General features: G+C 45.1%; 1 protein-coding gene across 2 annotated transcripts in view; it reads right to left on the bottom strand.

Moving 5' to 3' along the window:
• UBTD2 (ubiquitin domain containing 2) overlaps positions 1 to 13,347 on the bottom strand; it is a 55,219-nt gene extending 41,872 nt beyond the window's left edge. The window contains exon 1 of one of the 2 annotated variants that reach the window (XM_068409450.1): positions 13,272 to 13,347. In XM_068409450.1, coding sequence (XP_068265551.1) covers positions 13,272 to 13,341 — 70 coding nt within the window. In that variant the 5' untranslated portion in view covers positions 13,342 to 13,347. The remainder of the gene's footprint in view (positions 1 to 13,271) is intronic. The other variant, XM_068409451.1, reaches the window with a different exon arrangement.
• Positions 13,348 to 15,767: the final 2,420 nt, after the last annotated feature.

The following is a 15,767-nucleotide window of genomic DNA, read 5'->3' on the forward strand; positions in this document are numbered from 1 at the left end:
TACTAAACCTGGCAGTTCGATCTCTAGTATTCTGAACCAACCCCTATTTTTATGACAGAGCTGTAATTTCCCCTCCCCGAAGCACGGCATTTCCTCTTGGCTATCACAGAGGAGCCTGTGTCTTCCAATTTGTTAGACACCTACACCTGGAACAGCAGAGGCTGATCCAAACTGTCCCAAGCTTTCAATCCAAATTGCCACTCCAAGAAAGCCACTGAAATACGCACGTTTTCAGCAACGACACTGCTCGGAAAAAGCTCGTCCTAGGAACATGTAAAGACTGGTCAACAAAGTACCTGGTACTCCGTTAATCAGCCTCAACTTTATTTCTACAGAAAGAGCAGACTGCCATATTAGCCATGGAGGGGGGAAGCTGTGTAATCCAAAGGTTTTGCCCTTTGTAAAAGCTAAGCATGAGCATGGGAAAAATGCACCAGAAAATATTCTCATCTGAGTAGCACTCACCCCAGCTAAAAAGAGCTCATTATTTAGCATCAAAATTGACATTAACACATAATAATCTGCACTGAAATATCTTGATAGAAAAATATTTGGATTGTGAGAAAAAGATTTCCTTATTTATTTACCTCCAACATAAACAAGTGAAAGTTGTAAAGTTTCAAAATAAGAACAAGAAAAGAAATGGTGCAGATACCTAAATCTGAATTGCATGGCGAGAGTTCCTTCAGCTGGAAAAAATCCTCCTATTAATTTATAATAATGAAACGAGACATGAAAGAAGGAAGGGTGACTGCACTGAGCAGCTACAAGTGCACTTTATCAATGGAAAATGAATTCAGCTTGGAAATTTGGCAGGCAGAGCAATCAAATAGCGACAGCATACTTTAGCAGGCAAACCTGGAAAGAGTTTTAAGACAAGATTAGATCAGTTGGTAGAATTTCTAGGACAGAATATTCTGTTTTGACACAGCACCGAACTCGGAAATATAGAAGCCTTTGCCAGCACTGCCATCCCGGACTTTGCACAACCTTGGTTTAAGCGAATTGTCATTACTTAAAACTATTTTATTAATGGGGTTGATGGTCAGATAGCAGCGCTCAGCACCTCCCTGGATGTAGCCTGCCAAGAGACATTAACAAGGTAGGACACTGGCAGGAACTGAAATGCTTCTTCCCCCACCCCCAAGTATCTATAATATTTTCCTAACTAATGTGGAGCTCAATGCCAATTATTAACTCTTGGTAATAAGTTTCCCACCACAATAAGATAAAATGCTAATGTCATTTCTTTCATAGTCCTGCAGCATACCATTTTCCCTGAATATAATCATCAGAAAGAACATAATTGGAGTAAAAAAATGGCACTTGCATTCCTGAGATAAAACACCTATCTTCTTTGGGATGGATAAAGCCAGAAAAAAAGTGAATTCCATAGGTGAACAGTTATATAGAATGCAAAAGAAATACTTTTTTATTTTCCAAAGTGGTATCTTGAGGAAGCTGTGGTAAGCACTGCTTTAAATATGTTTACTTATAAACTCTTGAGAAAAAGTTGCTCCCTGGGAACTGATCATGACTGATCACGTCCTGGGATGGATGAAGGCTGGGAATGGGGATTGTTAAAGAGCCCACCCATTCTGCATGCATAATCAGTACTCCAAGGTGAGGTGGTTAGCCAGACCCCATCACTCGGATGGGTACAAAGGGGGCATTTCAATTGGGGTTCACTAACTAATGCACCTCCAAATTTCTACTCCCAGTTTGTTTGGTAAGCAGTCTCCACATAGCCGACTTGTGTCAAAAACACTTAGAAATCTCCCCCGGCAGCACTAAGTGACACCCGCTATGTCAAAGACAAACAAGGAACCCAAATTCCTCTTTTTGCAAATGGGGTTGCCATGTTTTCCCCACTGCTGGGCACTGACTCTCCAAAAACCAGCGGAGTATTTCACTTTTCAAGCTGTCTAAAAAGCTAGAGTGATAATTTAATGACAAGCCATGACTTCTCCTCCTCATCTTAAACCTAATTACTAGAAGAATAGTATTTAGGAGAATTAGGTGCACAACAGAGCAGTCATTCTGCCAGAAAGGGCGTGAAACTTCCCAGGGAGACAAAGCACATTCACGTCTTGAGATTCGCCTCTACTAACACCTTACTGGACTTTGGTGGGTGAAGGACTACAAAGCCAATCAACACAGAAGTGAGGCGGTACCTCATAAAACGTGGGTACCTTGGAGCATTAATTACTGCTAAATAAGCAAGATAAAAACAGCAGCAAGATGGTAGGGTTGGGAGTCAAGAATTCCCTTCTGGTCAAGCTTATTTGACCAAAAAAAAAAAAAGGATAAGGACAGTTCAGAAAACGCAGAAGATGCTTGCACCAAACCTGTACAGGCCAGTGATCAGACTGTAAACTCTCTGGGGCCAGTATTGTTCCTTTGGTTCAATTTATTCAGTATTCATGAGCTAGCCCAACAGAGACCCAGACTATGACTTGTATTCAGGAACAGCACAATTCCAGCTGTAAGCGCATCCCCTCCAAAGAAACGTGATTTTAAGTAGAGACCAGCAGGACAGAATCGATGAGACACACAAGGTCACAGAATGCTGGAGTTTTCCTTTAACTCTAAAAAGCATATTTTGGTAGTGTTTCTCCATCAGAAACAAAAGGTAGAAAAGCTTTTGGAAGCCTGTATCTGGACACATGACATTATTTACGTCATGATCTCTTCAAGGCAGTGGTTGCCCAGGCAGCTCCGTCACAGTTGAGAAGCACCTGGTGTGTCTTCTAAGGCTTCATGCCATTTAGAAGAAAAAAAGATACCCCAAACACAGCTAAACTGTCTTTAGAGGTTTACAGGAAAATAATCTTTTGTATGCTGGATTGTTTTTTCTCATTTTCAGAGAAAGCACACTGGTTTAGAAAATCTCTATCATGTGCCAGAGTTCAAGAACTAGAAGATTATTTACACCTTGCCTTGCAATACCAACCCACAATATCCATGCTCACTTGTTCTGACAATGCTGCTGCTCCTTTTTTCTCCCAGAGGAGAGACTAAAATTGTGTATTCCCTCTTGTTCCATTTTGAATAAGTTTCAATTAAAGCCAAAAAACAAGCCTGTAGTATTTTTTGAGCTATTTTTGTGCTGTAATATCAGTGCAGCAGCTGGAGTGTCCTGGTTACGTACAACGAATGCGCTTGTCTTGGCTGCGTTAAGGCAATGATGGGACATTGCATTAAGTAACATCAGCATGAGGCTATACAATACGTGACTGATTTAAAGCATGTGACTTTAATCAAGCAATGTGATTTCAATACTCATGTGGTTTTCTGTTGCAATTCAAGCTGTTCTGGCACCAGTACTAGTTTTAGATTTGGATAAAGATACAATGGAGATCTACAGACGTGAAAAAGCAACATACAAATGAGTAAGAGAATTTATCTTAAAAGAGCATTTAAACCTGTCTTAGAATAATATCTGATATTGATAAGCACTTTACAGAGCATATTTTTATGCGATAGTTGCTTGTATTTATAGCAACCCATGTTCTTTTAATGTCCTTCTGTAGGCACAGAGCAAAAAAAATTTTACAAAAAAATCAGTCTGTTATGTATTTTACTCAGCCAAGTCATCAACATGCAATTCACAAGTGAGTCCCAACTCTAAAAAGAAGAAGTTTAAATAGACATTTGATAGCTTTCCCGTTCTTCACCCCTCAAAGTGCTAACCCTCAGCCAGGACCTGTGATTTACCACCCGTTCAGCAGGTTTGCTCATTACATGCACTTGGATGTATGTAATGCACAGGCAAAGGAAGAGATTCGCTCGCCCTCAGCGAGCGGGGCATTCGCACCACGTCCCAAACAGGCTTGCAGACCAAATCCGGGAACAGCGAAGGATGCTGCTGCTTAGAGGTGTGAAGGACTGGAGTGCTAATCTTCTTCTGAACGTATGTTTAACTACTGCTGCCACCAAATATAGCCTCCTTGCGAATCCATCCAGCAAGAGTTAGTGAAATTTTTAGTCCAACCTTCAGGTAACGTTTATGGTTTCCAAATTATTTAACATGTATGCTATGCTTTGCTTCCCATCAACACTTTCAAACTGCTTATTGCCTGTGTCTTCTCACCCTCGCTTCAGTCCGTGTGTTAAGAAGCCTGGAGCAACCAGAGCCTGTGATCGGTAGAACCGGGACTTTTACCTGCAGTATGGTCCTGCACCAAAAAAAGCATCCAAAAACTGCTTCCATGTTCAGAGACATTGAATGTCCCCTCCCCACTTCCAGCATGGCCCTGCACATAGGGCACGTCCTCCTTGTCCCCCATGGGGTACATATATGCAATGCAATTACTCACGCAAGAGAGGTTCAGAAGCATTCGTCGGGTGAGAGCCCAACTGAAAGCTAAGCATCCCGCATTAAAGACATCATTTTGATGTACAGAGCTTTTACTTGCACCAGAGATGAAGCAAATGCATCTGAAAACATTCTGAAGGCATTAAGTCCAGCATATATGACATATGCAACATTTCCCTGTACCTTTGCCAAGAAATACTTGGTGCAGTACATACGAAGCGTGCGAATTAGCAATTTTTACTTAAACCATTTCCTTTTCACCAGCCAGCAGTTATCCTATGATTGCTGATGCTCTACAGTAGGCTCAGGCACTCAAGCAGCAGCACGTTGCCAAAAAAAAATTGGCAGGAGAAAATGGCATTTGCCAGCTGCAGGTACTATCTGCTATTTTGAAGGTACTCTTCTACAAAAAGACGTATTTACCCACACAGACAAGAAATCACAGGAGATGTTAGTTCTGTGGCAGAAAAGTAAAGTGACAAAGTAAATGCCACGAGAGATCCTTCTCATGAATCCAGAATGCCCTTGATCACAGCGTGAGAGAAGGAATTGAGCTGCACGACTAAACTTTAAAAATACAAAGGTAACAAAAGCTTCCAATGCCAAGCTACTGTACTCTGCCCCCGATGCCATCTCAGGCCCTGCGAGTGCTCTCAAAGAGCACGCATCTCTGCTGGGAAAAGGTGAAAAATGCCTTCCTACAGAATATGTTGTCTGAACTAAGAGAATTATTTATAGTTGCTACATTTATTATAAATTATTATAAACTGTAAGCTGTTATGAACTATGTTTATAATCTCATTTTATGCTGGGCAGCACCTGTTCTTGCTGAGAACTACCGAAGCACTCTTCATCACCATTTGTAAAGTGCCTTTTCTTTCATGTTTGAGAACGTGAGAAAACCACATGACACATCAGAAACTCCCCAAACTCCCTCCCTTCTATGTAATCTTCAGCACAAGGATGTCTTTTTATATTATATACATATATATATATACACAAAATCCTTCAGCACATTTGAGTTTCTACAAAAGTGAAGAATCATGTCTTCAGCACTGTGCCCATCTCCTCCCACAAACGGCTTTCAAGTAGGGCTTTGAATTTTTCCTTTTAAATCTTGTTCGCTAAGAAGGGGGGGAGATGGGAAGAGAAAAGGACATTGAGAAAAGGATGATGGGACGAGCTGTTAAAGTGATCTAATACGCAAGCACAGCAGCTAGGATCCCCATTCTCACCAGTATTTCTACTTTATGAAGTACAATTTTCAAATGCTTTCCACTAGGCCCTAATAGGTCAACTGGATGTAGAACAGCTCCTGCAAATTGATAGCATGTATTAATTGCTTGTGCACTTATTACCTGCAGAACCTGCAGTGCCCCTGCGTCTCTCAGTGCCATGAAGCCTCAGGATGACAGGCTACTTATGTCATTTTAAATATTTAAGGTAGCCTAAGAAACTCCAGCCCCATTCAGCTTTTAAGACATAGTTTTTAACTTACTTCAAAGGTGGGAAACAGAACAAAAATGCTTTATGCAGTTTGCACTGCCCCATCTTTTGTCCATCTCTCATTTGCACAAACCTAACCTGAGTGTGCCAGGAGAGAAATCTCCTACCTGGCTAATAGCTGTGAGATCGGCCCAGGGTCAGCAAAAGGCAGCAAATGCAAAATTCAGGTTCCAGCTGAACCTCAAATGAACCACATCAGCATCCTGCATATTTTACTGCATACAGCTCAAGACAGTAAAATATCCAGTTCCATACTACGCTATAGGTGTTTTCCATCGATGGTACAAGCAGTGCAGCGAGCACTCATGTTGCTTTTGGATGCATCACTCTTCCGCTGGTAACTCAGTATGAAACATTGAATTAGATTCTGCACTTTTCTCACTGGAAACACAATCGCAATGTGAGGGAAAAGGTATTTTATTTCTTTAAAAAAAAAAAAACCAAAACAAAATAAAACCTGCACTTCTTTTGCTTCCCAAGTAGTTGAATATTTATCTTTCTTCAAATCTTAGATTGCAGCCAAACAACATATAGGCAGTAGATTAAGCTGTAACTGAAAATCTCAGAGTGCAAGTAGTGTTTCATTCAACAGCCAGAAACCAGGTTACTGACTTCAGCTTTTTTTTTTTTTAATTCCTTGTACTCCACCTGCTTCACAGAACAGGTCACTTCATAGCCTTTCCCTCTGATTTCAGGTAACTGAGCCCCATTGCTCTCGCCCGCTCCCATGCCGAGCGATGCCAGGCACCAGCCTCCCACCAGTGGGACCAGCAGCCGTGGCACAGGCGCTTCCCAGCAAGTGGATCCGATGTGCCCCACGTGCTTTCTCCCGACACGTGGATTCACCAGCCCTGCCAAGTCGCAATACAAATGCCAAGGGCTTAGCATCAGTGTGAGCAAACAGAGCCCGTAGGTTTTCAGTACACAAAGCAAGCAGATGCCTCTGAAAGCCCACCGTACACATGCAACACTCTCCTCGCCCTGGCATCTGCCCAAGGTCAGCGCCTTTCAGCGTGCTGAAATTCAGCATCCCAAACTGCCAAGACATCCCAGCAAACCACCTCATCCACCTGCTTTCTCTATTTCACTACAGTTATGATGACTACAGCTGTCTAAATGGAGCAGTGTTTAAAACCAGAATTAGCAAGATTTAGAAAAGCTCCATTTCATAATGTGACTTTTGCAAAAGAAAGATGAGTTCTACAGAGCTTCCAGCTGGAAGAAAAATAAACCCCACAAATCTCTACAAACTTCACCCAAAGCACCTCCATGTAGGAAAGATGAAGGTGAACCAGTGACTTCTGCCTTTAAGCTGCTGCTTAGGTGCTACGCACCCATGAGACACCACATGCAGATTTCCCTGCTTCATCCTGGCTGCTGGGTGGCAGAACTCCCCCACAGAAATGCTCTTCCCTTCCCCAGACAGGGATGTCACCAGCTCTGGGAGGGGAATCTCATGGCCGCACATCCAGCTGCACCCCTTCTCAGGGAACACCCCATCGGGAGGAAAACCAAGCCCTTCCCACACTTGCTTTCAGAGCAGTACTTGGGAAAGCTATCCTGCACGGCCGCAGACGCACTGGGATCTGGCCTCTCGGCCAGAGAAGATGGACATACTGCACCAGCCATGCTCAAAAAGTCATTTTGAATCTGGTGAGAAGGAATTGGGAGGATGATGAAGCAGCTACTGGCCAGTACAGCGTACTTTCCTGTAGCAGGCAGAAGCAATTTGAAAAAAAATTAAAAACTTAAAAAGATTAAGGACTAAGAGGAAAAAACCCTGACATATTTTCATCAAAACAGTCTGAATTTTAAGGCAGTGAAGCAGAGGTAGCAAACTGGAAATAACTGCCTAAAACGTAACTGACACTTATACACAGTGTTTGTCTACAACACAGGGTGAAAGCACTTTTTATAATCAAACCCTGTAAGTATCACAGTCCTTTTTTGCTTATAAAACAGCAAAGGAGCAGTTGTATTCTTTTCTCAAACACTGTCACCTGGTCAGAAGTTTTTCAGATATTTATTTTCTTTCTTGTTTTCACGAGCTGGGTAACCGGACCAGCTGTGGCCAACTTGATCCTTCTTTGTACCTGCAAGAAGACTTGCAGGAATTGGCAAGACTTAACTATAAGGCAAATCTTTATTTCTGGCTTCAACTGTACCATAATTTGTGACTCATGAATTATATTATTCAACATTCACATGAAAAATAATAGCTATCATATTACCTGCTGCAATAAGAGTGGATCGCTGCTTTTCAGAGTTTATTCAAACAGGCAACTAATAATATTTTCCATTTATCAAAAATCTCCACAGCACAATGAATGTTCAATTTATTATATTTAATATTCAGTGAAGGCGGATGTTGTTGCTTTCAACACTGAAATCCCAAATAGAGAAATTAAAACAAATCATCTAGAAACCAAACAAACAATTACATGGAGGAACAACGCCAAAAAGGAAATCAAACAGCTGTGTTCTTCAGCCCTTATTAACAGTAAAAATAACACCTTATTTCATTTCCTAAGAGTTACTTGTTATCACCTGAAAAACAAAACAAAGTCTACTAGTTTACAAATGAAAAGTGTCATACCATCAAAGTGATATTCCAGCAGAAAAATACTTGGGACTGAATTACCAGGCGTCCTCAGCACAAGATCCACACGGAGATGCTGATAATCTCAAGGAGGCTGTGGGTGCCCAGCCCTCAGGAAACCGAGTCATTAAAGGCTACTCTTATTACAAAGCTCTGATAAAAACCACACGTACTCTTGTGGAAATCATGAGATATTTAAAGCAAGTTGTAATAGCCATGGTAAGCTTTGCTTATTACTCCATCTTTTTTTTAAAAAAAAAAGCCACAGTTAAGGCCTAACAGCTAGTGCCAGCTCTGATTTAATATTACTTTTGCAAAAACATATCCAGCACCGTACTTCAGGGTTGCATTACAGAACAGCAGGAACTACCTGAAGTCTAGAGTTACCTCCTCCAAAAGGCAATGAAACCCCAGAAAGGTGCTGTGTGCAGGCACGCACCATCACAGCTTGCAACCAACAGCTCTAGCACACTGCAAAATGCAATCTGGACGTGGGAGATCCTTTGTATGCTCCGATACAAGCGGTAGGCACCAAGTGCTATTAACTGCTCAGTCATGAGATGCTTGTTTAACCCCCTCCCCGTGCAAGCTGTGCATAGCCCTACTGTATTAGTCCAATTGTGAGCAACAAATCTGACTACTTAATATGCAAATTCCCTTGGTCAGTCTTCCATAGAAACACCATGAAAGCAGTTATTGTAACTTCAAATTAGACATGTGATATGCAGCACTGCACAGCACTCTAAAGAAAATATTTAAGAAACTTGTCCAATTACTAAAAGCAGAGGTCGAGCACAATATTTGGCTTTCTAGAAGTTAATGACGCTCTAGCACTGCATCAAATACTGCAGGAGGAATTTATATTTTTAATAATCTCCTATTCTAGTGTCAGTCAAACGTGCAGCCCTATTTCCACTTGTCCCTATTATCACTGCTGGGTGATAAGGGCAGCAGTAAAGAAGACAAATTTCAAACAATCACCGTCTTCTATAACAAAGAGCAGCGATAAGAACTCCAGCAGGCAGGCGAATATCATGTCAAGGAGAGTAGAGCAGCAATCAGACAGCTGCAGCCAAAAGGCTTAATCTGTAATGACTTGTCATGCCCATACTTCTAGACACTGGATTTCCTGCCCTTTCGTTATTCCACACAAATAACTGTCTCGCTGAATTCGGTATACCAAGTAAGACAAAGTAATATGTAACTTCTAATAGCATTAAGAGTTTGCCAGAAGAAAATGAATGCGTTCGTGTTTCTCCTTTTCCTTCCCACTGCTCCCCTCCAAAGAAAGAAAAGAAATTTAAGAGCCCTCCAAAAAGGACTTGCCTGTGGGGACAGCAACTTGGCAATGCAAGTTCTGCTGTTTGTGCTAAACCGAACACACCCGATAAGCTATTAAGCCTAACTTACAGACACAAGTGCAGAGTTTTCCAGCAGTTAACTCCAAACTCAGTGCTCTTCTGAACACACAATTGAAGAAGTCACATAACCTGTAAGTGGCCAGAAAACAGCTATTTCTCCCCCAGTCTCACTGTCCTGCAGAAACTCAGTCACCTTTGACAAGGCACAGCAAGAACAGATGTGGTGCTCAGCCCTTGAAAGCTTGGAATATCTAGATGGGAGCCAGCTGAGTTAAAGGGATGGGGTGAAACCCTGTGTCTATAAACCACCAACGATTATCTTTGATTCTTTGTTATCTCCGTTAATGAGTCACCAATAAATCCATCTCACTATCCAGGACACCCACCCACCAGAATACAGCTCTGCTGGACTACAACGCACCAAGTGTCGAGACAGGAACTTTTTCCCAAATACAACAAACAATATTCTGTTACAATGAAAACTTGCTAAAAAGAGCCATGATAATGAAACAGCTGGTACCAATCTGCAAAGACCATTTCATTTCCAGCAGGATGGGCAGAGCAGCATCTGTTTAATTCTTGTTAAGGAACAGACTCCTGCTTCGGTCAATGCGAACAGAAACGTGCAATAAGCTGGTACACATGTAGGAGAGCTGGCATTTTTTATTAACTCAAATGAACACACAGAGACACATCTGAGTACATGAAACGGCTCTCGGGATACACACAAGCGTCTTGACCTTGAGAAAAACCAATAGTAAAAGACAAAGGAAGCGCACGCGGTCAGGGCACGCCGTCAGCTTTGCCGACCAGCAGAGAAGTACCGGGAAGTGCCAGTGACCGACAAAAGGACCGAGGAGAATACAGGGATGTAACAAATCGTCATCTCAACTGCAGCGACACAATCGAGCATGATTTCGCCCGCTCCCCACAGCACTGTGATAGATTGAGACTGGTACGAATGAGACTTGAGATCCAGCTCCCACTTCTACGCAGCATCAAGCGCTGCTATTACTGTCTAATCAATCTCACGACCACTCGTAATTCTCCAAGAAACTTTTCCATCTGGGGAAAAGACAAAGCCTCCCCCCAGGTAAACCCATCACCGGCAATGCTCTGGTTAGAACTGAGACATTTCTGTTCCAAAGTACCTTCCTGAGATTTATAAATGACCTGGCCCTCCTCATTGACAGCGATCTGAAAGCGAATACACCAGACCAGGTCACAGCCCAGGAGCTGGAGGAAATGAGCCTTACATGGCAAACAGGAATAAGTCGCCTTTCTGCACAGGTCGCGTCTCCAAATCGTGTTCACTTGGGCTTCAGCTGGTTCGCTTGCTGATGCCTCAAGACATAAGCTCCCTCGAGAGATCAAGTCAGATTTCATACTTGGCATGGGCACGTTTGCAGAATTTGTAAACCTAAGAATTAGTGCAGGCTGGACTTTGACATCTCAGGAGTTAGATTTATAAAAGATATTCTGAGGTTCTTTCAGCTCAACCTACACCCCTTTTTTTTTTTTTTTCTTGTTGAGAGGCAGGAACAGATACGTAATGTTACAAAACAGGCTATTGCACACTGTCGCTGATTGTTTAAGACAGTCCTAAGAAGCCCATAATTCAACTGAAATTTCATCACTTCTCACTTCAGCGAGACAACCTTAAGGAACATTATCCTTAGAGCATGAATCAACACGAGCCAGCTGACATGCATTTTGCATCTCTTACATCTTGAGAAACCCAGCTGCTGTTCTAATGCACCAAGCACAATAGGTTATTTAACCCCAAAGCAGCAGTGTGTGATGCAGTGTAAACCCCAAGCAGAAACGTGCTCCCAGTTAGTCCATCCAGGACAGCAATCCATAGACAACTTGGATGGAGACTGCTCACCTCGTGCGCTGCGACTGGGCATGTAATAAAGACTATTTTACAATATCAGCCAAACTCTTGATAATTTTTTCCCTCCTATCTCATTCATTCGACACCACAGGCAAGATAAGAGCGAGGAAATTAAACTGAGGCTATTTCTGTGACATGATCTCACCTCATAACACCTAGCTACTGAAGCAGGTCTCAGAACAAACGTCAGTGTAGCTTTTAATGCTATTTTTGGGTGAAGATTTTTTCAGTATGTGATGATTCCTGCCATTATTTGACTTTTAGTACGCTCTGGTCCTTTCTGCACTGACACTCCTGCATTTTCTTCTGGTTGGTCAGTCTACTTAGTACAGTTGCATTTTTTAGATAACTCACTTCTTCCTCCCCTTTTTTTAAGAGGGGGGAAGAGCAAAAGACAAAGCTATAAAATTCTTTTTAATGACAATGATGTGATTAAATCCTACACAGTTCTCAGCAGCTGGACTTTCTGGTATTTCTATGAACTGTGTATGTGGCATTAATCAGCAGGTGGCTGCTTCAGATGTAATTGTAAGAGCTGCATTTTTTTACATTATGGAATGACAGCAAAGTCACTGATATGACTGAATACCCATCAGCTGGGGCATTCAAATAAAACCAGACTGATAAATAATATTCCATAAGGCACAGGGGAAAACGTAGACCTAGGTCAGCAATTTTCAGCCTGAAATCTGTGGACCCTGCATGTGCGAGGACTACTTATAAGTCAAGTGTCCTGTTGGTAGGCTGACTTGAAATGACTATAAAGCATATACAGCTCAGCTGGAGAACATCAGGGGTCCACAAACCTAAGAACGTTGAAAAAGCAATCGTTCAGCCATTCAGGTAGAGAAAAATGTAAGTGTAAAGGCCGCTTACACCACAGCAGTGTTTCCACATAAGCTATGCTCGCTAAGTAGGTGTGCAATTGCACACGAGTGAGAACACGCTGCTCCAGCATCTGAAGTCGCTGGAAACTGACTATTTAGCACGGGTGATTTAGGCTGGAGGAAAGCATCCATCTTTCTTGGAGAGAATAAAAAGAAAAAAAAACCCAAACCTGCAGCAGTGCCAGGATCTAAGTTATCTGAAGAATTATTTTCCGCACACCACAAGGAGCTGAGCCCAAGGAAAACAAAGTTTGGGAGCCCCAGGCAGGCCCTTTCCCCAGCCCCTCTTTATTTCACCAGCCGCCTGTCCCCGGGCCACGCCGGGCCGGCGGAGGGGCCGCGCCGCGGAGCCCCCAGCCTCGCCGGGGCCGCGTCCGTGGGGCGGGGGGCTCTGCCCGCCGGGGGAGCGCCCAGCCGCGCCCGCCGGGCCCCCCGCCGAGCTCCCGGGGGCTGTAAGCCGGCCGGGGGTGCCCAGCACGCTCCCCGCACACCCCCGCCGCCCCGGGAAAGTTGCGGCCCGGGCGCGGGAGGGGAAGCCGAACGCGGCGCCCCGGGGCCGGCGAGGGCAGCGCGCCTCCGCTGCCCGGCCCCGGGCTCAGCCCCGCCGCAGGCCCCGGTCCGCAGCGCCCGCCCCGGGGTCCCCGCGCGGTGCCAGGGGCGGCCCGCCCGCCTCCCCCCGCCCAGCCCCGGGCCCGGCGCTCACCTCCGGTGCCGTCCGAGTTCTCGTTGAGGCTGCCCGAGGAGTCGTGGTGGGAGCCCACACACCCGCCCATGGGGCCCGCCCGGCCCGCAGACCGCCGCCGAGTCGCCCCCCCACCCCCCTCCCCCGTAGCCGAGCTCCGCCGCCGGCCGGGCAGGCGCGATGGCTCCGGAGCCGCCTCCTCGGACTGCAACACCGCCCCCGAGGCGCGGCCTCCTCCCGCCGCCCGGCTCCGCCTCCGGCCCGCCGGGGCCCGCCCCGGCTGCGGGCTCGCCCCGGCCCCAGCCCCGGCCCAGGTCCGCGCCGGGCGGGGGTCGACCCGACGCCGCGCCTGGCGCAGCGCCACGGCGGCCCACAGGCCGGGACGGGCCTGGCTGCGGCCCGGCGCCGCCGAGCCCGAGGCCACCCTTAGCCCCCCGGGCGGGGACAGCGGGCGGTAGCCCCGCGGGGCAGGGCGAAGCCCCGGTGGGAGTTGGCGGGCGGCCCTGGCGCGCTGCGATCGGCCCCGCTGCAGGGGTCGAGCTGGGCGCAGCGCGGACCGGGAAGGTCGAGGGCCGTGGGCTTTGTCTGGGGGGTGTGGGGCCAATCGCCCCGGCTGCGGGGCCAATCGCCCCCGGCTGCGGGCAGCGCTGCAGCGCGGCCCCGGACGGCTTCCAGGCTCGGAGGGTGCCGGGGTCGGACGAGCAGGCCTCGCCCACCTGGGCCGGCTGGGTCGCCGGGGCCTTAGGTGGCAAAATGTATTACTGTGCAGCGTGGGGCTTTCCTGTGCTGTCCTATGTTATATATGTCCACACATGAAAAGAAAGTACACGCACACTCAGATAAATTCGTATCCCACTAATCATCCAACCACCTCTGTGTAACAGACTGCCCGTTTAAATTAAAATAAAAACTAAGCAAAATCAGTGCTTCTTGGTCAATCAGCACCTGACTTCAACCCTGTGAGAAGAAAAGTTTGACTTCTGAGTGCTTAATGCCTAAAGGGGTTATATTATTTCAGCGGCAATTTCGCTGTGTGTTTGGGGGTTACGGTTCATACACTATCAGATGCACTGTAGCTCTTTGAAACAACCAGCAATAAGTCAGAACATTGAAAAATGGAAGCAGACAGTGCAAAAAAATAAAGCATGGTAACAGACTGAGCTCTGGGTTCCCCACATGCTCTGTTATACATGGCAGCTTAGTGTTCTGATACATAAAAGAGCAGAAAACAAAACTGAAGCTGAGTATATTTTACCTCCTTAAAGATGACATTGCAAATGTAATTCTTAGAATTAAAATAGCATAGCTGTTCGTAGAGCTCATAGTCACCACAGTGAAAGGAACGGATGGACAAATCCATTTTTCTACTATTAATTTTCCTACGTAATCTTCATACTGAAAGACCCGCCAGCCTTTGGGAAGGCACTCGTGTCAATAATTAAAATCCCGTATGCATGCGATAAGCTGAGTTGCAAAATGCTGAGCGCTTTATCATCTGAGACCAAAAAGCTGGTCTGCTTTATAGGTCCAAATAGGAAGGTCGGGACTGGTAAGAAAACCTAAGGAAAGGTTATTAGAGTCTGAACACATGCACACTAATTACAAGAAAAGCAAAAATTCCTTGTCTGTGCAGAAGTTTAAACCAGATAAAGGAAACACATAGAGCTCAGTTCTAGTTTTCTTTTCAGGTTGGATTTGAGCGCCACTCGGTGAGTTGCCTGAACGTACACAGATAGAATCTACACAGGTAGAATCAAAGGTATGCTGGGTATATATTTTTTTTTTAATTTTGGATTTAATGTAATTAGTTCAAAATTGTAGGAATACAGAAGAAAGTTAAGGATGTTTGCAAATTTTCATGAGGGTAGGTGTTCAAGTGGGTATATCATCATCAGAGTATGGTAATTCTGCAGGGAGAAAGCATGGATTGCAGTGAGGCACTTGGGATGCGCACTGAGACAGTTTCCACCTCTGGATATCATCCTGCCCGGTGCGATCCCCAAAATGCCCGTCAGGGAGGCTGCGGGGGGTTAAATACAACACGACTCTGCTCTGTAACGGGGCAGCTGCAGGGCCACGAGCTGGTGTGGGAAAGGATGTCCACACTGAGACAGCAGTCTGCTCGCGGAGCTCTGCAATAACACATCGACGCTTGTTATTCTGCATATTTGGTACTAAACTCTTTCACTAGATACCTTGTTCTCACACACGCACTGTATATAATACATATATATGTATTTATGTGTGTATATAAATAACCAAGATGGGCCTGAGTCAATATTTACAGCCTGACCCCATGTATCAGGATGTACTTGGATGTACTTGCAATGCACTAATAAAGTACAGAAGACAAACCAAGACTTTTTCTAAACAGATGATTTATTTTGAAGATTACATTCCTCCTCAAAATAAGTTTCATGAGATGCAAGGACTGAGCTTTGCAATCAGAGTTTCTGCACTCTAATCTTGGCTCTGCCCTAGATGCCCACTGTGGCCTTGGACAAGCCACATAACCTC

The sequence above is a fragment of the Nyctibius grandis genome, chromosome 10, assembly GCF_013368605.1.
Source record: "Nyctibius grandis isolate bNycGra1 chromosome 10, bNycGra1.pri, whole genome shotgun sequence".
Classification (NCBI taxonomy): domain Eukaryota; kingdom Metazoa; phylum Chordata; class Aves; order Nyctibiiformes; family Nyctibiidae; genus Nyctibius; species Nyctibius grandis.